General features: G+C 44.5%; 1 protein-coding gene across 1 annotated transcript; it reads right to left on the bottom strand.

Annotated features, from left to right (window-relative positions):
• Positions 1-21,113: 21,113 nt before the first annotated feature.
• On the bottom strand, positions 21,114-21,680 carry LOC124706260. Its single transcript, XM_047237911.1, has 2 exons — positions 21,387-21,680; positions 21,114-21,253 (listed from the first exon to the last, which is right to left on the bottom strand). The coding sequence occupies exons 1-2, from the start codon at positions 21,660-21,662 to the stop codon at positions 21,170-21,172; spliced, it is 360 nt and encodes a 119-aa protein (XP_047093867.1). The 5' UTR covers positions 21,663-21,680; the 3' UTR covers positions 21,114-21,169.
• Positions 21,681-23,077: the final 1,397 nt, after the last annotated feature.

The raw sequence follows: 23,077 nt of genomic DNA, 5'->3' as shown, positions 1-23,077 counted from the left end.
TAGTAATAGTTAACTTCATAATCTACAAGAGATCACAATCATAGCATAAACCAAGTACTTCATGATGCACACACTGCCAACATTACATCATGGAGGAGGAATAAACTACTTTAATAACATCACTAGATCGAGTAGCACATAGATGAATTGCGATACAAAACTCATATGAATCTCAATCATGTAAGGCAGCTCATGAGATCATTGTATTGAAGTACATAGGAGAGAGATTAACCACATAGCTACCGGTACAGCCCCGAGCCTCGATGGAGAACTACTCCCTCCTCATGGGAGACAACAGCGGTGATGAAGATGGCGGTGGTGTTGATGGAGAAGCCTTCCGGGGGCACTTCCCCGTCCCGGCGGCGTGCCGGAACAGAGACTCCTGTCCCCCAGATCTTGGCTTCGCGATGGCGGCGGCTCTGGAAGGTTTCTCGTACCGTGGCTCTCGGTACTGGGGGTTTCGCGACGGAGGCTTTAAGTAGGCGGAAGGGCAGGTCAGGGGGCATCACGAGGGGCCCACACTATAGGTCGGCGCGGCCAAGGCCTGGGCCGCGCCGCCCTATGGTTTGGCCACCTCGTGGCCCCACTTCGTCTCCTCTTCGGTCTTCCGGAAGCTTCGTGGCAAAATAGGACCCCGGGCGTTGATTTCGTCCGATTCCGAGAATATTTCTTTACTAGGATTTCTGAAACCAAAAACAGCAGAAAACAAAGAATCGGCTCTTCGGCATCTTGTTAATAGGTTAGTTCCAGAAAATGCACGAATATGACATAAAGTGTGCATAAAACATGTAGATATCATCAATAATGTGGCATGGAACACAAGAAATTATCGATACTTTGGAGACGTATCAACGCTGCGAGGATTCACCCCAATCCTCAGCCCGTGAGGACTACTCACACATAATATCAAGATCAATAACAAATATAGAAATCATTGTGCAAAATACTTAGATTGAAATCACAATATTCTTACAATGGTCGCCAATTATCAAGAAGATCTTTTACAATGGTGATGGCTATGGCTATGGAGGAGATTGGGGATGGGATGGATGAACTATATATGTTGGTGGATCTCCTTCGGTGTGGTGCAGATGGATTAGATGGATGGTGGCTCTGTTTGGCGACGAATGGCTCCCTTTTTGGCGTCGGCCGCTTCACGGAACATATAGGGTTTTGACCTTATGAAGACTGTGGCACATGGTACGGGCGGACGGTACGGGCGGGGCTTTCCCTTACTGATGCCCGTTAAAGCCCCTGGAACTATCTCTTTGAGCGTAGTCAACTTTACCATGCTCTTGACACGATTTTCTTCAGTAATTGCAGGTACATTTGTCATTATGACGTGATTTCTTGCACGTCATCCAAAAATAGAAGAGATTGCACATCTTTGCATCAATTAGTCATTAATGGAAAGTTGAGAGGTAAACTTAGTCAATTTCTTGACTTAGCTAAGGGTTTAAACGTGAGAACAGGTGGCGTATTTCACAGCCATCATCAATCATCTCACATATAGTGGAGTCCCTCATCTCCATGGCCATGGCGTCGTCGATGTCCGAGCAACCTAGCAAAGAGGAAGACAACACAAGAGGAGTAGAGGTAAGTTGTTAGAAATAAAAAAAACGTCCTCACTCAAGCCATGTGGTGTGTCACTCTTGCTCTCAAGGTGTTTGAAGTATGTGTTGCACTTGGCTTTATGTTGGGATGTCATCTTGGCTTCTCGAGCATCTAACTCGGTGAAGTATGCTATCATCTCGGGTTGTTCGTGTGGGGCCATATTGTATAGATCTCTCTAGGAAAGGTGTATATGTATGTGGTGGAAGGAAAACTACACAAGTATCCCACCTTTCGATATGGTATCGAAAAAATGGTTCAGGTCAAGAGCAAAGTCAAATTGTACCCGGGTACGCACACACACACTCAAAGCACATGCAAAAGGCTAACAACTCTATATGGTGGTGTGTATGGATGTGGAAAGCAAACAGAAAAAATACCAAAGGAAAAGTCTATTATCAAATGTGGGTAAAATCCAAAGTCATATGTCAAAAGTGGTGATCTATATCAAGGAAACACGGAAATACACACAACAAGATGAAATGGGGTTAACACAACCAAGGAAGTGAGCAAGTGACAAAATGGTCCTAACTAAGATTATAAGCTTGTTCTCACGCCAACACAAGAGAGACCTTAGCTTGGTTGCATATGAAAAGCATAAAGCTTCGTTGTCTCTTTTCTCTCTCTCTGCGCTTAGAAGCTTTTCTTTCTCTTTTGTATCGGTGGCACACACTCTCTTTTTGTATTTATTTTTTTCCACTTTATTCTATGCTTAGAAGCTTTTTTCTTCTTTATGTCACACTTTTTATTTTGTGTATCTTTCTCACCGAGCTTGCTTCGGAGCTTTGCTCAACTCAACGCACACACACCCCCTCTCATGGTCGTGGAACTTGTGCAATGCTTCGCAACTCGAAAAGCTACTCTCAGTAGGATATATACGCAAAGGATGAAGTGGGGTTACAAGGGGTCAAGTTATACTTATTGATGAACGTTAGGCGGTGTCAAGAACACGAACTTGCGATGATGGTGTCGATGATGATGTCGAAGTTGCGATGGTATACAGGGTGCCAAAAATGTCATCGTGGTATTGATGTAGTCGCGGAAGTGAAAGATATAACCAATGCACTCCAAATCGAAACCCGAACACAAAAGTCAATGCCCAAAAATTTGAAGTCAAACAGGCGGTCAAAGTTGTCAAAATTTGGAGTCAAACGAGCTCAGAAAAGTTGTCAAAATTATGGGTCAAAACTGGGGTCAGAATGAGGTATCAAACTGTGTCAAAATTGGAGTCAAAATATACAGGACGGTACTTCCGTGATGACACCGGAAGTGGTGTCGGTTATAGTGGAAACTATACCGGGTCCAAACTGGAAACAACGGTTGTAATCCCGATAGTTTCGGAGGGGTTTGCCCGGTAGTACCGGCGCGCATGAGAAGAGTACAGGGCGGCGCAGTGGCTCGCGGATGGAGCTGCGCGAGCGAGTAGTGTCTGGGCGCGTACGAGAGGAATCAGCCAGGTTGATGCACGAGCAGGGCCGATGATGTGGACCAGGGCGGCCGAGAGAAGATGCGCGGCTTGGCGCGTGGTTCGTTGATGGCGAGCGATGGTTTGGCGGCAGCACGGAGTAGTGCCAAGGCAGGGGCAAGAGTGGAGGATCCGCACGGTGGTGAGGTAGGTGGGCAGCGAGCGGGGAATCGCGGGTGGTGGCTTAGACTAGATGGGCAAGCGGTTGGTACAGACTGGAGCACGCGCGGCGATGCGGTTGGGCGAGGCGCTACCCTGGTGGCTCGATTGGGTGTGCATGCGCTAGTCAGGGTGAGCGAAGCGGTCGGCTGGCGGTTGAGTAGCAACGATGGTGGCGCAGGGCGACATGGTGGTTGAGCAAGACATGAACGAGGTGGGGCTCCAGGGGCGGTCACACGCCGAGGAAGCGAGCGGCAGCTCATGGTAGTCCAGCACGGGGGAGGTAGTGCCACGATGGGTACACTGGCAGTGCCGGCCTGGAAAAATCCAGAGCGATTTGTTCTTCGCAGATGAACACAGGCGGACAAAAATTCCTCAGATTCGCATGAACATGGATGAAATTGGAAGGTAAATGACGAGGGGAAACCAAGATCAGCACAAACAACACCATATTTGTGGACCAAAACCACAAAAAATACAACAATTCCTCAGATCCAAATTCGAGCTATTTATTGGGTTATTTTTTGGGAAAATTATTTGGGCGAAAATTGGAGCGGTGAGGGTCAAATCCGTGGCAGCCTAGAGCTCTTATACCATATGATGAGGGCTAAGCCTTTGATGTGTGGCCCGATCTCACAAATTGACCTAGAAATGGAGGGGGTGACGGATGAACACGAAGAACGGAGAAGAAGAACGAAGAACACGATGAACACACGCAACACAACCCGATAAAATCCGGTTTTCTCTCAACGGCCTGAACCACTGTCCTGGTAGAATCACTCAAGGGAAAGACACGAGGTAGAATCCCCGAGCAAGAGATCAGTATGCAATCGATGGAATCACTAGTGCGAGAGACCGAAGTAGAATCACACGAGTGAGAGATCAATCACATAAAGATGGCCTTGATACAACTCATAGATTCATGTCTAAGAGAGGGGGGTTCCCTAATCCACAAAGGGATGGTGGAGGCATAAGCCTAGGTTCTCTCAAGTTCAACTCTATCTAATGAAGGGGAGGTGGGAGCCTATTTATAGGGAACCACTAAGGAGGGGTTCTTTAGGTATACAAAGAGGATAGTGGGAGGTTACATGGATGAGCCCAAGTGTTGGACGTGCAGGGGGGGAGATTGTCCGACCTTAGTGGAGGCAGATAATCCGGCCTAGCAGTCGTGCTTCTTGTGCCTTCTCTTCTTGGCGACCTCGGAAGCCTCTTCTTCCTTCTTCTCTTCCATGCCTCCATGACCTAGGCCTTGAGTGTGGTTCTTGTCGTTGATGTACATGATGTGGAGATGACTGAAGGTCGGGCGGCATCACTTGTTTAAAAAGAAATAATTAGCACTATGCACACTTTTGCATATTACAGATGGCCAACTTTCTCGCTATTACAAAGCCCTAAAATTAAGCAAACAATAAAAGACTTGTAAATCCAAATCCCTTTAACCAAGTTATTCGAGCAGTGTCCACCATATCTATCTATGTAGCAAATGCTATTCCAAGTATAATGTATGTGCTATGCCTTTGAACATGTCAAAATTATCCCTTTTATGTGATCTAAAGATCATGTGAAAGTAAGATGTGGGACAAAACCAATTGTGATTTTAATTATGTAAGTTATGTATTTGACAATTTATGAGTTGATTGTTAGTATAACCATTATGTCATGGGGAACACTTTCAATATTGCACTATATTTGATGATGTCATTTATTCTTTTTGTTGTGGATACCTATCGGTGTTAAAATAAAAGATATAATCAAGCTAATATGCATTTTTGCTAGAGGGAGAATTGGGACGTTAACCTAAGTCATGCTAATCAGATCATAATGGTGGAAGTTTAAAGCATGAACAACCAATGAAGCATTTTAAATAAAAATATGTGTAAATAATAAATAAAAAAGAAGTGCTAAGGGGTTCATTTGTTTTTTTGTCTTGTCATTTGAGTATGGATAGTCCCAAAAGACTCTTTCTACAATGGGGCAAGCGGTACCTCAATGTCGCCTTGTTTGGAAATGTATGCATATTATGACGAACAACTTGTGGTCAAGTTGAGTAAACATGTGGACTGGGTATGGTCAATGAGCATGAGAGATTTAACTTGTAAGGGGTCAAACATGAAAACCATACTTGTTTTCACTTTACCAATACCCTGTTCTTATGATTTCTATTGACATGAGTTGTATATCCAAAAAAACATTATTTTATTCTATATTATATTATCAAAGTTCTAGCATGTACATTCCCTACTTGCTTTCTGTTACTCAATTGTCCACATATACAAAAAGGATAAGATTATTGACCAAATAGGATTACTTGCACTTACATGCTTAAATGTCCTTAGTACTTTCATTTGCCTTTACAAAAAATGACTTATCGTTGAGCATGGATGTAGTGCATAAGAAATATTACTTTATACCTCATTTGATTGTTGCTACTCTATAAAGAATGAATCATTTGACTTTGTGTAGTATTACTTGTTATATCCAACATAGCAACAAACTCGAAAGTCCACGCTTATTTTTATCACCTTCATACTCAAGGACGAGCATGGCTTAAGCTTGGGGACGTTGATGCATGTAAAATGCATACATGAACGTTTTAGTTTATTGATATATATTCCCACATATTTTCATCTTATATAATGTTATATACATGTGTTTATATTGATTTTGGGGATTTACCAATGATCACCCTTACTTTGGATATAACTTTGTAGAACATGAATTCCTTGTTTTGTGTATTTTAAACTTTCATGGACCTAAACAAAATAAAAATAACCTGGGATTTTTTTAGGACTATTATTTCACAAAGACGGTGATCTGGAGCACTAGAAACTCACGAGCGGGGCCCGGAGGCACGAAAATACTAGGTGGTGTGGCCTAGGAGGGGGCTGCACCACCCATACTTTTTGCCTCCTCGAGCACCTTTACCCGTCCATCCAAAGCCCTAACTCGAAGTCTTGACCTAAAAACTCCTATATAAAGCTCCCCCGACTCATCTCGGAAAGGAGGTGGAGCGTGACACAGAAACACCGAAATAGAGCCAGAACTAGCAAAGATTGGAGTGGAAACGCCACCGGAGCTGCGTGATACGTCTCAAACGTATCTATAATTTCTTATGTTCCATGCTAGTTATATGACAATACTCACATGTTTTATATACACTTTATATCATTTTGATGCATTTTCCGGCACTAACCTATTAACAAGATGCCGAAGCGCCGGCTCTCGTTTTCTGTCGTTTTTGGTTTCAGAAATCCTACACAGGAAATATTCTCGGAATTGGACGAAACAAAAGCCCACGGTCTTATTTTGCACGGAGCCTTCCAGAAGTCCGAAGAGGTGACGAAGAGGGGCGACGAGGCGGCGACACCCTAGGGGGGTGCGGCCCCACCCTTGGGCGCGCCGCCCTATGGGGTGGGCCCCTGGGGCGCCTCCCGACTCTGCCCCTTCGCCTATAAATTCCCTCCGTCGCGAAAACCCTATTACCGAGAGCCACGATACGAGAAAAGTTCCAGAGACGCCGCCGCCGCCAATCCCATCTCGGGGGATTCAGGAGATCGCCTCCGGCACCCTGCCGGAGAGGGGAATCATCACCGGAGGGCTCTACATCACCATGCCCGCCTCCGGACCGATGCGTGAGTAGTTCATCCTTGGACTATGGGTCCATAGCAGTAGCTAGATGGTTGTCTTCTCCTCTTGTGCTATCATGTTTAGATCTTGTGAGCTGCCTATCATGATCAAGATCGTCTATTTGTAATGCTACATGTTGCGTTTGTTTGGATCCGATGAATATTGAATACTATGTCAAGTTGATTATCAATCTATCATATATGTGTTGTTTATGTTCTTGCATGCTCTCCGTTGCTAGTAGAGGCTCTGGCCAAGTTGATACTTGTAACTCCAAGAGGGAGTATTTATGCTCGATAGTGGGTTCATGCCTCCATTGAATCTGGGATAGTGACAGAAAGTTCTAAGATTGTGGATGTGTTGTTGCCACTAGGGATAAAACATCGATGCTTTGTCTAAGGATATTTGTGTTGATTACATTACGCACCATACTTAATGCAATTGTCTGTTGTTTGCAACTTAATACTGGAAGGGGTGCGGATGCTAACCCGAAGGTGGACTTTTTAGGCATAGATGCATGCTGGATAGCGGTCTATGTTCTTTATCGTAATGCCCTAATTAAATCTCATAGTAGTAATCATGATATATGTATGTGCATCTCTATTTGTCAATTGCCCAACTGTAATTTGTTCACCCAACATGCTATTTATCTTATTGGAGAGACACCACTAGTGAACTGTGGACCCCGGTCCATTCTTTTACATCTGAAATACAACCTACTGCAATCATTGTTCTCTGTTGTTCCTTGCAAACAAACATCATTCTCCACACCATACGTTTAATCCTTTGTTTACAGCAAGCCGGTGAGATTGACAACCTCACTGTTAAGTTGGGGCAAAGTATTGTGACTGTGTTGTGCAGGTTCCACGTTGGCGCCGGAATCCCTGGTGTTGCGCCACACTACACTCCTCCACCAACAACCTTCACGTGGCCTTCATCTCCTACTGGTTCGATAACCTTGGTTTCTTACTGAGGGAAAACTTGCTGCTGTACGCATCACACCTTCCTCTTGGGGTTCCCAACAGACGTGTGCTTCACGCGCCATCACTGCCACCGGTGGGATCTCTACCCCTCTCCAACATGTACACCAACATAACAATTATGAAGAGGGAGTAGTCCACCTCTGACCTACAGGTTTATGGAAGTAGCTTGATCTCTCTCTCTTGTTCTATCAATGATCTAGTACCATATGAACTGCCTAACATGATTATGGTCATCTATGTAATTCCCTTGTGATGAATCTTTGTTCTATGAGTTGATATTTGAGATCATAATTCTATTATGTGTGTGAGATGTATGAATAGATGCAAATTATTTACCCCGATCTTAAGTGCTTGTTTTGATCCAACTTGTATGAGAGAGCATATGTTGGGAAACTTGTGTATTATTTGGAGTAACATGGTGGTGGTGTGATGAGTGCATTTTCAGAGTGTTTTTACTCCTTTATTTCATACAAATAACCATGTGTAGCGATAGGATTTTGGTATTTTACTGTGTTCCCGTGCACCTTCTCTGTTCGTTTCAGCAGGATCTCTGAATATGAAGGCAATGATGAAATACCAATAAAAACTATCATTTTTTATGGTATTTTGACGTGATAAAAAACATCTAAGCACTTAACCATGCACCTGGACCAAAGGAGAACACAAGGAGAAGTTCCAGGGAGTTTAGCGGATACCGGTACGGGGAAGCCCGCCCGTATCGCATGCCCGTAATGCACGTCAGGAGAACCACCTCGTCAAATACTTTCATCTCTCCTAGACGGATATGAGATCTCAAGGAGGAACAAGAGGAGGCATCGTCCAAGTTGCTACTCGGATCATTAGGAGGACAATGCATCATCCCCCTTATCATCAATAGCTGCACCACCATCATCATCTCCATCCCTTTCATCCCATTCGGTTGTAATCTCCATTGATATTGTGGATTTGTACTTGAATTCGCATCTCTATCCTTATTCCATTCAAAAGTTTATGATGATGTTCTTGATTGCTTCCATGTGTGAGTAGTTTACCTCGTTCTTGGGGAAGATGGAGAAACCCTAGCAATATTTTAATATGAATAAAGATGATTTATAGCTTTGTACTATGATTGTGTGTTAGTTTTCTCTCGTGATATTACATGAAGTTGACCATGTAATATTGGGTCATGAGAGGAAACTACCTTTGGGAGTATGGTAGTGTATATGGCGGGAAGTGACATACCGTGATCGGTGCACTATTGTATGCAAGGATGGGGTAAGAAAGGAACCACTATACTTTCACAAATAACCATGGGGGAATCTCTTAATTGTGATAGATCAATAGGTGGTTTTCCGAAGGTCATTGCGGTGGTTATTTAGAGATGTGTTATCAAACGCGCATCTCATCATCGCGCCTTTCCCACATACAACGAGAACAAAGATATATATTATCTAATTTGTGTTCTTAATTAATGCTAGTGGTGGAACCAACAATCCCCGAGAACATTTTAGCCTTATTGAAGTTCAAACTTAATCCATCGCCAACCGTGCTTTTCTATTTCACTTATTTGTTTCGCAAACCAAACCACAAACTCATTCAAAACAAAAACCTTTTTTGGGATTTAAGACAACTTTTAAGTAAACTTAGATAAGTAGCAACAAGGGACATTAAGACCTTGACTAGTAGCTCCTCGTGATTCGATACTTTATTTCAAACTAGCTACAATTGATATGTGTATTTGCATCCATCAAGCTATTTTCTAGCGCCGTTGCCAGGGAGCTTAGTGCTTTTGGTCTTTGTTTTTAGTTATTAATTTATTTATTTCTCTACTTGAGTTGTTTACGAGTTTCAGGTGAAACACCATGGGGGACTACCAATATGAAACACATCTTCCAGATGTGAAGAGCTCTGGCCCTCCCATGGACTCTTTTATTAAAGCAAATATACTCATCAATCTGAAAGGGTACGATATAAATCCAATGCTATTAGATTTACAACAATCCAAAATGTTTGCAGGAGATGATATTGAAGATCCATACGGGAACATGGAATATTTTGAAGATATTTGTACAATTTTCAATTTAAATATCTTCACTGAAGATGAGATTAAGTTCAAACTGTTTGGTCGGATCCTCACTGATAAAGCCCGAGTTTGGTATAGTGATTATCTCATATTAAATTCTTGTGATTGGAGGTCAATGTCTACTAAATTTCTTCAGATATTTTTCCCAGAAACAGGGTCCCTTGGAGCAAGGCGGATGATCACAAACTTCAAAAGTCTACCCCATGAGAGCTTATATGAAAGTTACTCAAGATTCAGGGAGATTCTTAATAACTACCCCCACCATGATTTCCCACCTTGGTTAATTATACATACTTTCTATGCAAGAGTTAATATTAAAAATAGAGATGTGTTAGATTTACTTACTGATGGATCTTTTACTGAGTATGGAGTTGATAGGGCTTGGAACTTATTAGAAACCATACACATAAAGATGAGCTCCCAAATAATAGTAAGGAATCCGATGGAAAATCTCTAATAAAGCTAGAATTCATTAATAAGTTCATGCAGCCTAGAAAGGTTGTCGAATTGCTTGGTAATGACAAACTTGAGCCTAAAGATATCATTCATATCATTAAGGGTTATGCTAAACATTTACAACTTCATGATGATTGGAAACACTATGAATCCTCATTTGACAACAGTCTTTAAAAGAAACTCCAAAAGACAAACAAATATAAGAGGAAGTATATAAACATGAAGTTCTATCAGGTCTACCTAAAAGGAAGCAAGATGATGAAATGTGGACAAGGAAGCCTAGGAAGTTATTGAGGAATTTGGGGGAATCAAAACAAATATATATGTAGTAAAGTAACTTCTAGAACCAGAATGTATTGAAGATGAGGAGGTGAGGATTGACCATAAATCTTCTCAACTTATAAGAGGAAGACCCCAAGGTAAAAATGAAAGGTATAAAAGTATTAAAGTTTAGATTGGAAGAAACAAATTTCAAAGGTATAATAGATTTAAGTTCAAACATAAATATTCTCCCTTATCATTCTTATGAATCATGTCGCTATTATCTTGATGATCATGAACTTGAACCCACTGAGACCGTTTTAGTACTTTCTGATATAACACATAAAAATGTCATGGAGTTCTTCATAATGCTTATGTTACAGTTGAAGCCTTTGTTTACCCTATAGATTTTCATGTTATTGATATACCTTTGGATCTTTTTTTTGCCCGATTATTTTGGGTACACCCTTCTGTGCTTCAACTAAACTAAATATTAATAGCAAGAAAGAGATTATGTCTTTGCAGCTCCCATGAGAGGAAATAAAGGTTGAATTCAAGCAACTAAAGAAGCTTCCTTATGAAAAGAAGGCTGAAATTAAAGAAGAAAAAACTATTGAAGAATTTGTTGCTATCTATTTTAGTATTTCTCAGAATGAACTGGAGAGAAGCTTGAGAAAGAACGAGTCAATTCCAAATGATCAAGGTAAGAATGAATTAGATGAGATTCTGAATAATACACCAGAAGAAGAAGACCTTCTAGAGTCGTAATATGAAGAGCTGGTAAGAAAGAGAGATGAAGAACCACCACCTCTGGAGTTAAAACCTCTTTCTAAAGACTTATGGTATGAGTATCTAGATGAGGAAAAGAAATGCCCAATCATAATAAGTAACAAACTTTCTTTTATGGAAATTTGATCTTTGCTCGATGTGCTCATTAAATATCATAAGGCGTTTGGATTCGTGGACACATAAAAATACTAAAACCCAAAAATGAAAGAAGTTATAAGAAAAGAAGTCATTCAGTTACTTGATGCTAGTATAATCTACTAAATTTCATACAGCAAATGGGTAAGTCCCGCTCATTGCATACCGAAAGATGGAGCAATAAATATCATTAGAAATGATAAAAATAGTCTCATTCCCACACAAACTATAACTGGTTATAGTATGCGGATAGATTTTAGAAAACTAAATAAGGATACTAAAAATAAACACAAACCACCACCATTATTGGAGCAAATCTTGGAAAGGCTTTCAAGTAACTCTTATTTTTGTTTTCTTGATGGTTATTCAGGCTACACCCAAATCCCCATTCAACTTGAATACCAAGAGAAAACAACTTTTACTTGCCCATATGGTGCTTATGCTTATAGATTACTGCCATTTGGTTTATGTAACACAGCTGCAACTTTTCAGGAATGTGTTTTAAAATTCTTTGAGAAATTTATTGAAAATACTGTTGAAGTGCTTATGGATGATTTTGTTGTTTCAATAAGTGCCTCTGCAATATTGATAATTTTTTGCAGGAGTGTAGGAAAACAAAGTTGGTTCTTAACTGGGAATGTTGTTGTTTCATGGTAAGAGAAGGTAGGATCTTTGGTCATAAAGTATCCGAGAAAGGAATTGAAATAGACAGTTCATGACTTGAACCATTAGAATAAGAGGCCACAAGATGTTAAAGGACTACAAAACTTTCTTGAATATCCTGGGTTCTATAGGCGTTTTATTAAAGATTGTGCTAGCATAGCGGCCCCCTTGACCAATTTGCTTCAAAAGGATGTTCCATTTACTTTTGATAATAAATTCATTACTTCCTTTGAGCAGCTAAAGAAATCTTTAATAACAACACCTATTATACAACCACCTAATTTGGGGAGACCCTTTGAAATAATGTGGGCAGATAACAAATCAGCCCGGTGTGGAAACTAACTGTCCCATCACAGGTAAAAATTCTTTTGGGTGGAGGGCACTTCATGGGCTTGTTCCTTGTTTGGAAATTTTGGCTAACAGACACATTGCAACAAACAACAGATGCACGTGTGTCTAGTAGGTTGCGAAGATTACGCATACCATGTTTACTTACTTATGTACAAAGCAAATTTTGGAAAAACTGGAAGTTCAATCGGTTATAGATGAAGCTGTCAACTTGGATAGAGCGGGAGTTGTAGCCTTGGAGCATATAATCTACACTAAATGAGCATGGGGTCCTCTTGGGGGAGTAGGTCTACCAGAGATTATTCTGACAGTGGCACGGTATATCTGGTGGGAGCATCCACACCATGTTCATGGCGAAAATGTTCAGTCTCCTCAGCGATCAGCCATGTCCATTAGAGCCATATCTACTAACTATTGGCGAGCACGCAAGAATCCAGTTCAGAGAAAACCCGAAGCATGGACATGTCCACCTAAATGGGAGGTAAAGATCAATGTTAACGCTGCTTATAGCACTGATGAAGGACGTGGAAGTGTTGGAGTTCTCATCCGTGATTACATAGGTAAATTCATTGCAGCTCAAAATAAAGAACTCCTGTTTGTTGTGGATGCAATGAGAGGCGAAGCATGTGCACTTCAAGAATAATTATGTCTTGCTCAACATCTTGGGTGCAACCGATTTGTGGTACAATTGGACAATATCTCTGGGTGGAATCAATGTGAGATAGTGGATTCTCGGCTACTGCTGTAGCAATGATCTTTCATGGTTGCAATATTATGGCGTGAGGGTTTAATAATGTTTCTTTTGAGCACTGCCCGAGGGAGGCCAATTCATTAGCGCATGAACTTGCAAAGGTTTGTTTTAAGTATTTTATTCGTATTTGGGATGATGATGTTTTGTCTTTCAATAAATAAACGATATAAGTGTCTTTAATCATCACTAAAGCATCACTAAAGCTAGCCGAATGACATTCCCTAAAACAACACTTTAAAGCCCGAAACGCCGTGGCAATGGACGGATGCCCTGACGCTACGTACTTGGGGATCTGATTGGTACACAAACGCAGGGATTGATTAAACCGTCTCTAGTTCCCTCTAGTTAGGGTTTTCGTTCTCTCGCGGTGACGCCGGCGTTGAGCTCTACCTCTGCCATGTATCCATCCCCCTCCCGCGACAGTCACTCTCGGGTCTGTTGGAAGCGGACTTGCATCGCTCCCCGATGTTGGGGTTCTTGTCTGTGGGTGGAAGGGTTCTAGGGTTTGGGGTGCTGGAGATCGGTTACGATCTTGGCAATGGATCAAGCGAGTTCATCCTCAAGCAAGGACGGCAGAAAAATGGAGGCGTTGATGAAGCGGTTGGCCGGGCATCAATGAAGATGAGATTGATGATGTGGTCTTTGAAGAAGGACAACAACCGCCGGAAGTGACCCGATGGATGGTAATTGCTAGAGTCTTTAATGATGGAGAGTACTCTACATATTGGATGTACAAGAATTTGCGCTCTGCGTGGGATCTAGCGCAGGATATGAAACCTAGGTCGCTTGAGGATAATCTTCATACGTTCAAGTTCTCTTGCTTAGGCGATTGGGAAAAGTTCACGCAAGGAGGGCCATGGAGCTTCAGAGGTAATCCCGTGCTGATGGAACCATACGATGGGTTCACCAAACCATCCACCTTTGAGTTGTTCTTCTTTGACATATGGATCCAAATCCATGATCTTCTTGTTGGATATGAACATATGATTAAATCCCTAGCATCGAAAGTGGGGAAGTACATAGAGGCTGAAGGCATATCAAATGACTATGAAGGCAATTTTTATAGAGTAAGGGTAAAACTAGATGTTAGAAATCCTCTGAAACTTGCGGTTTCTGTTATTAGAGATGGCAGGAGGGATTTTTTTCTTGTGAAGTATGGAAAATTGCCAAACTGGTGCCAGGTATGTGGTCACTTGGGTCACGAGTACAAGGGACATGGTGATGGTATTCACCCCCGTGATGCATTAATCTTCAAGGATCTCTGTGCTACTTGGCAAATGAGAACTGGTAGAAACTCTGGTCGTGGTAGAAGAGGGGGACGCTCGAGCAGAACGGGCTTTTACTCGGGTTGTGGTGTTGGTCGCTATTCTGATCCATATGTGGAGACCAGGGAAAGTGAGAAGGATTCAGATATGGAGGAGGATGAAACTGATCCAGGGAAAAAGAGAGGCGTTGGAGATGGTCTTGTCTGATAATACTAATACAGTAAATGAAGGCGCTCTGATGAATGTTGATGGTTCTACCAAAGTTGGGGCTATGGCTGCCCAGTTTCAATCTGGTGCTCCTCCCAGTCCGATACCTGTTAGGGATCCAAAAAGGAAGAAGAAAACTGATATTGTTGACTCAAATGTTAACTCTGAATTGGCGTGCTCCATGGAGGAGCGCCACCTGGATCAGTGAGAATATTAGGAGAGAACTGCCGGGGCTTGGGGAATGAACCGGCAGTTCGTGCGCTTCTGGATATCCAGAGGCGATGCAACCCTGATGTGTTGTTTTTGTCGGAGACACACTTAGACAGTTATCCGGCTGAATGCTTGAAGAGGAGATTAAAGATGGACTTGATGATTGTTAATTCGAGTGATGGTCGCAGTGGAGGCGTTCTGTTACTATGGAAAAAGGAGATAACCGCTCAGCAAAATTTTTTCAGCTCCTAAATACATTGATGTTCGCATTATTGAAAGCCCACATAAAATATGGAGACTAATCGGTATTTATGGTGAACCCAGATGGGAGGATAAGCACTTGACTTGGGATAAAATCAGAGAACTACATACGCAACATAATCTTCCTTGGGTGATTATAGGGGACTTCAATGAGATTTTGTTTAACCATGAAAAAGAAGGGGGTAATCCCAGACCGCAGGGCTATATGCAAGCTTTTAGAGATGCTCTATCTGATTGTGGCTTAACTGATCTTGGCTTCTCGGGGAAACCCTTCACTTGGAAGAGGGGTCGAATGCGACAAAGATTGGATCGAGTTGTGGTTAATTTCACATGGAATACTATGCATCCGGGTGCCTTGGTGCAACACATGGAATATACAAAATCTGACCACCGCCCAATTCTGCTTGATACAGACTTTCAGGTGTTGCCTAACACACAGAGATCATCATTTAGATTTGAGGAAAAATGGCTTCATGAGAAGAATTTTCGAGAATTTGTTGAGCAATCTTGGGTTAGTGCAAACGAGGCAGTGGTTAATGGTGGTGTGCTTGACAAACTAGGGCATTTGCATAAAGCTATTCACGAATGGGACAGATGTATTTTAAAACAGCCAAAGAAAAGAAGTCATAATTCCCAAATAAAGCTTGATAGAGCTTTGACCGGGCCTCTGAATGATGAAAATGAGAAGATTGCTAAATAGATGTCAGGACTTGTGGAGCTTCTGTTAGAACAGGAAGAAATGCACTGGTTTCGGGGTTCCCGGGCCAACTAGTTATTGCAGGGTGATAGAAACACTATGTTTTTCCAACAATATGCTACTGCCCGGAGGAAGAATTTTTTTATTAAGCTGTTGAAGGATGCTAATAATGATTGGGTTGAAGGTACGAAGATGCTCAAACCCTTGGTCTTTGATTATTCCTCTAATCTCTTTACCTCTGAAGTCCAGGTGACATATCCTACTGTTTTGGACATTATTCAACCCAAGGTAACACATGATATGAATGACCGACTGATGGCACCTTTCTCTGCTGATGATGTTAGAAGAGCTGCATTAAGTATTGGTGATTTTAAAGCTCCTGGTCTTGATGGTCTCCATGCCGTGTTTTATAAGAAATTTTGGAATCTTTGTGGTGATCAAATAACTACTGAGGTATTGCAAGCACTCAATAATGGGATTATTCCTGAAGGCTGGAATGATACAACAATTTTTATGATTCCAAAAGTCGACACCCCTTCGACAGTTACTCAATATCGGCCTATTAGTTTATGCAATGTTATATATAAGATAATTTCCAAGATGTTGGCCCTAAGACTGAAAAAAGAACTACCTGATGTGATCTCTCCTATGCAAAGTGCATTTGTTCCTGGCCATCTTATCACTGATAATATACTTGTGGCGTATGAGTGTATCCACACTATAAAAAATAAAAGGAATTGCCACAATGGGGCTTGTGTAGTCAAGCTAGATATGCATAAAGCTTATGATAGGGTGGAGTGGATTTTTCTTGAGAATATGATGAGGAAACTTGGCTTTTCTGAAGGGTGGATAACAATGATGATGGCTTGTGTTCGATCTGTGAAGTATCAAGTGAGGTTTAACTCAGAGGAAACTGAGGCGTTTTCACCTACAAGGGGTCTCCGTCAGGGCGATCCCCTCTCTCCATATTTGTCTCTTATATGTGCAGAATGTTTATCTAGTCTCTTATTGCATGAAGAAGAAGTTGGTGGCATTTATGGGTTAAGAGTGTGCAGAAATGCACCGCCAGTCTCTCATTTACTATTTGCTGATGATTCTCTTATTCTCATGAAGCGATATGAATAATGCAACTTCCTTGCAACAAGTTCTGGATACCTATTGTGCAAATTAGGGTTAGTTGGTGAGTTTGGCGAAATCTAGCATCTTTTTCTCTCTCAATACACATGTACTAGTAAGGGAGGAAATTTGTGAAACACTGCATATTGATACCGAGGCATTATCAGATAAGTATCTTGGTTTACCAGCTATTGTTGGGGCTGATAGAAGCGATTGCTTTCTCCACTTTGTGGAAAGAATAGTTGAGAGGATAAATGGTCGGAAGGAGAAATTTTTATCTATTGGGGGTAAGGAAATTTTATTAAAGGTTGTTGCTCAGGCAATACCTGTATATGCAATGTCAGTTTTCCAAATCCCAATTGGTGTCTGTAAAAGGATGATGGATGCTATTGCTCAGTTTTGGTGGGGTAATGATGAGAGTGGTAAAAATGCATTGGATGGCATGGTGGAAGCTCTGCTACCCAAAAAAAGAAGGTGGTATGGGGTTCAGGGATTTTCATTCTTTCAATCTTGCTATGTTGGCTAAACAAGTTTGGCGGCTGATCAACACACCAGATTGTCTTTGTGCACAAGTTTTGAGATCAAAATATTATCCTGATGGTGATATATTAAAAGCAGGTCCTAAAGCTGGCTCTTCCTTCACTTGGCAGACTATTCTTGCAGGCATGGTTACTTTCAAGAGAGGCTATGTTTGGAGGGTAGGTAATAGAGAGAAAATCAATATTTATAATGACCCTTGGATACCCTCTAGTCCTGATAGGAAAATAATATCACCACGTGGAGAGGGGAATGCTACTTTTGTTTCTGAATTGATCACAAAGTCGGGTGCATGGAATGAGGGAAAACTGAATGATCTTTTTAATATGGTGGATGTTAATAGAATTCTTGAAATACCATTGAACAATCAGGGCTTTGATGACTTTGTAGCCTGGAACTATTCTACAAGCGGCCAGTACCTTGTTCGGTTGGGGTACTACTTGCAGTGGCGACATCAATTTGGGCCAAGTGCTTCGCAGCTCGCTATCCCGGGTTTAGCTGTAAGTAATCCCATCTGGCAAATTATTTGGAAATTAAAGGTTTCGAATAAAGTAAAAATATTTATATGGAGAGCGTTGCATGGTATAATTCCTCTCAAAGCTATCTTAGCTAACCGACATGTGGGAACAGATGGGGGCTGCCTTATTTGCAACAATGCAGCCGAAGACATGCTTCACATGATTTTCAAGTGTCCTATGGCTAAGGATCTTTGGGAATCTTAAACTTAACCCAAGTCATTAATGATGCGATGGATGACCGTTCTGGTTCTGTGGTTTTGGAAACCTTGTTTAGGCAAGATGTTGTGACTTTTCAAGACTTTAATGTTGATTTAAAAGAGGTTATCGCTGTTGGAGCATGGTACATATGGTGGATCCGTCGTCAATTGACACATAATGAGCCAGTTCCTCCACTATTCAAATGTAAGATTTCTATTCTATTGATTGCAGCGAATTCAGCAAAGATCTTCTCTAAGCCGACTACCGCAAAAGATAAGTGGATGAAATTGGAACCTAGAACTCTGAAGGTTAATGTTGATGGCTCGTTTCACCCTGACTCCCATGCAGGATCGACTGGAGCAATTATGAGAGATTTTGAAGGTAGATTCTACAGCCATTGCGGAAGTTTATGCAATAAATGATGGAGGGGCTTAGACTTGCCAATTTGATGGGCTGCAATAATATTGTTATGGAGTCAGATTCTTTGGAAACTGTTGAAGCTTGTACTGGTGAAACTACATGGTGGACTACGTCATCGGCTATATATGTTGATTTGTTGACTATGCTGTAAATATTGGGAATGTCCATTATCGGTTCTGCCATAGAGAAGCAAATGAAGTTGCTCATGAGCTAGCTAGAGAGTGTTTTTTAAACAAAAAAAAAAGTGCATTGTAATTGAGTCGATGAACCCCCTAGTTTTATTCTAGCTAAACTCATCGACGATGTAACGGTGATATGATTGAAAGGCGGTAAATTTCTTACGCACTCTTTTCCTTACCAGGATACCGAGGACTAGAAGGTTTTAAATGAGTCGGCTTGCTGTCATAATATAGTGGTTTTAAATTTTAAAAAAACGCAGGGATTGATCGATGGCTCTACAAAAATATCAGTTCACGGGATGGAAGGCATGATCCACGCCGGCGGCGGGTAGAAGCTTCGCTGCTCCTTCCCGAGCGCCTCCATCTTCTTCAGCGTGCCGTCCTTGAGACTGTACACCCCGACAGCCCGTAGATGAGAGCCATCCCGACTACTGCTGTACAAGTGAGACGACGAGGAGTCCTTCCGCGCTTCCAAGGCCCCGAGCTCGTCGCCGGTATAGTACACGCATCCTGCCTCGATCTGCGGGCGCCCGGTCGTCGGCACGCACAGCGAGTTGTTCATCCCCACGAACAGAGCGAGGTCGCCGACGTCCGTCGTCTCCTTCCACTGTCCGTCGTCACCGAGGACATGTACCTTAAACTTGAAGGAGCACGACCAGCTGCGACGGCCCTGCTGATCGGGGTAGTACTTGATCACCACCATCAGCCGCCCGCCCGGCGCTGCCGCGAGGTACTTCCGGCACGACGGCTCTCCGTCTTCCTGTTTGTGCTCTTCGACGGCCAGTCTTGGTGCGACGGCCCTGCTAGTGTACACTCCGGAGCCGGCGTCGCGCTCCCACGCCTCCACGAGGCCCGTGTAGGACACGGAGTAGAACTGGCCGTCGTGGTGGATAGCGTCCTCGACGCCGTCCGGCGAGCGGGCCAGCCTCCACGTGGGGTCCTCCGCCGAGGCGAAGGCCGGGGCGCCGACTTCTCGCCTCCAGAGTAGCATCGCCTCGTAGGCGCCCGGGCGCGGGGACGACGACGACGAGAGCACCACCTTGCGGTAGAACCGCGTGCGCATCAGGCTGTTGTCCCACGTGTGCGTGTTCACCCAGCAGTGGTCGAACGGCGGCCCGTGGCCGTACCTGATGGTCAGGAACGGCTCCATCACCAGGGAGAAGTGGTGGTACTTGGCGCTGGGCAGGAACACGCCCGTGGTGGCGATGTGCGGGAGCTCGTGCTGCTCGCCGGTCGCCGGGTTGACGAGGTAGATCTGGCCCCGGGCGTCGGCCGTGGCGAGCCACCCGCGGGCGGAGCCGACGATTACGTGGTCGCGCAGCGCGGGCGCCGGGGCGGGCACGGTGGCGCCGCGCCGGTCGGCGATGGAGAAGAGCTCGACGGTCTCCGGCGTGTTGCGGGGGAAGACGAGCCACGGCGCGTGAGGCTTGAACAGGTCGTCGTCGGAGCAGGACGAGGCGAAGACGGCGGCGAAGGCCACGCGGTCCAGGAAGCCCAGCCGGTCGTGGATGTTCGACAGCAGGTCAGGGATCAGGCTGGGGCATGGCCTGGGAGCCTCGGTGTTAATCTTGGGAGCGGTGGCGCCCTTGCTTCTCCCCATTGGCACGTATAACTTGTCCCGCGGATCGATCCGGTGGAGACGGTGCCTAGTGCTGAGGTTGTTCAGTCGGCTCATATATATGGACGCAGATACCGCCTCACAGGGTCTGTACGTGTTTGAATCGGAGATGAACCTATCGTAATCATGGGAACCAAGACTTAGGAAATTGTTCAATTTTTATTAGTTCCAAACTTCCAGAAAATGCAAATTTCACAGGGTAGGGGGTAGTCAAAGAGACTTTACAGTTATCGGTAACTCCTCTTGGAACAGAGGCAATTCCTAGCGATCATTTAAATCATAAGCACAAGGTGTTAAGTTGTTAGCAAGCACTCAGGGAGCTCACAATGGTCCGTTCCATGACGAACCGGGTTTGCAGAACAACACCAGGTCACCTCCTATCCTAGCCAGTTTTCATAGAGTACACCAGGTCGTCACCTATCCTAGCCAGTTTTCATTGAGTACATTGCACAACCATTCTAAGACCCACGCACTACATCGGCACATGGTATTGTGCCGCGCAATCCACCCTTCAAACCTCCATCCGCACCCCATAGAGCCCGGTGTGCTGCCTTCCATCAGCATTGTCACATTTGCTTCGGCATTCGCTGCACATTCGGTGTTCAGATATGTGACGTCGTTTTGAACCCATGGTCCTTACAGCAGCTCGGCATCATCTTGGTCACCATCGTCGTCAGCTTCGTTCTCGTCCTCATCTTCGGGTGCATCCGGGTCTATTCCCTGCAAAGCAAAAAGGGGGACCAGAGCAATCAGCGCTTCTTAACTTACAGCGGAGCCAGTCTAGAGGGAAACCAGAACATGACAGAAGTTCATCAATGTTAGGGGGGAGCTTTCGGTTGTGACATGCATATACCTTCATTTGCTTCTCCAACCGCTCCAATCCTTTCTTGGCAGCTTCATTGTACGGGTTTATCCTGCAAAAGAGAGTTCTTTTTTCGCTGAGCTTGGACACAACGATAAAATAGCAGGCATGCTGACAAGAGATTTCTTTAACAAAGCTTCTCGAACTGAATGAACTACACGGCAGCCTACTACCTGGGACGTTCATATCTCTACCTGGGTCAAGATGCACTAATGGAAACTCAAATTGATAACTAAAGCACACGCATTTGTAAAGATACAGTTCCATTTACAGCTAGGGTAGCTTTTGAGTAGCCGGCTTGCTGGGTCTGCCTTCCATGGCTAAAAGGGATGGAAACTAATGGAGTTGTTAGACATGGCAAAACATCGGGAAATAAAGAGATGAACCGGGCGGCACATGCACCGGGCTTATCTCGTTTTCCCATTGGCTGAGGGAGAAGTGGGCCTGGCAACATCTGTGGCATTTTGTTTGAGGGCAATCAACAATACAACCAGAAATACACAGGGTGGGATCTATCGGGAGAGAGAGAAAAAGGTAAGGAAAGTAAAGCAGGTCAAAAGTGTCAGACATCTTCTCCAAATTATTCTCCTCTCTCTTCTTCCGGACGTCTTCTCCAAATTGTTTTCTTTTCTCTCCTCCAAACTCCATCGATCTCTAACCGCCGCTGCCCTCCCGTCCCGCTTTTCCTCCATCGAGGTAGCCGCCTCCGACCTCCCGTACACCTCCTTCTGCGGCGCGACCTGGTTGGGTCATCGGGAGGCCGAGCGGTACGCGCGTCGAGGCGCCGCTGTTCAGCTGCATCGCCAGAGTACGGCTGCGCAGACGAGCAAGCCATTTGGTTCCTCTGGCACGGCTGTTCGTGAACGGGAGCGAGACGAGCGAGCCATTTGGTTCCTCTGGTTCAAAGCGTCGCCTAAATTGCGGGCGGCCCAGACGAAGCAGCTCACTGGCACGCGGACGGCGCCGTTGAGGCGGTCGCCCACACCATGGGCCCCGGCGGCGCGACGTGGCGCGACGTGGAGAACGCCATCGCCGCGGTCCTCAGCGTGACGTCCGTGCACACTGACGTGCCATGCCCGCCGAACGGAAGCGGCAGGAGAGGAGCATTTGCGCGCTGACGGGCCGCGTGGCGCAGGGAGAGGAGCAGCTGCGCGCAGCAGGACGCGGTCCGGTCGGGCGAGCGGGACGCCGTCGCGGAAGAGGAGTAGCTGCGCCTTCGTGAGCGAGGCTGGTGCCGTGTCGATGCGCGTGTGAAGGACAGCGCCCGCGCAGTGCGCGAGCACGAGGGCCTCGTCGGGGGCGCCGCTGCCGCCCCTAGCGCCAGCGGTGGCGACGGGGAACAGTCTGGCGATGGAACGGTGAGCGCGCGCGAAATGCGCGTGGTGGAGCATGGCGTGCCCTCCCCGACGGCCGGAGGAGGCAGGAGGCGGCGGTGGGATCAATGGTGACCCAGTCCTCTTCCGGTAGAGGGGCCATGTACTCTGCTGTACTGCGCCTGGGACGGGAGCGGCATCGAGCTCATTCACTTCGTTGGGGTCCACACATATGTATTCAATGCAATATTTTAGCACCGTATAGGAATAACCCAGCAGCAGCAGTGGATGCTGTACTCGATTCTGGACCAATGAGCAGCCGAGTTGGAGCGGGTTCATATGCCGCCGGGTTCCATCTATTCACTCTCA

The sequence above is a fragment of the Lolium rigidum genome, chromosome 4 (genome assembly GCF_022539505.1).
Source record: "Lolium rigidum isolate FL_2022 chromosome 4, APGP_CSIRO_Lrig_0.1, whole genome shotgun sequence".
In the NCBI taxonomy this organism is placed as follows: Eukaryota; Viridiplantae; Streptophyta; class Magnoliopsida; order Poales; family Poaceae; genus Lolium; species Lolium rigidum.
The sequence above is the reverse complement of the archived record's forward strand: the minus strand, read 5'-3'. Positions and strand labels throughout refer to the sequence as shown.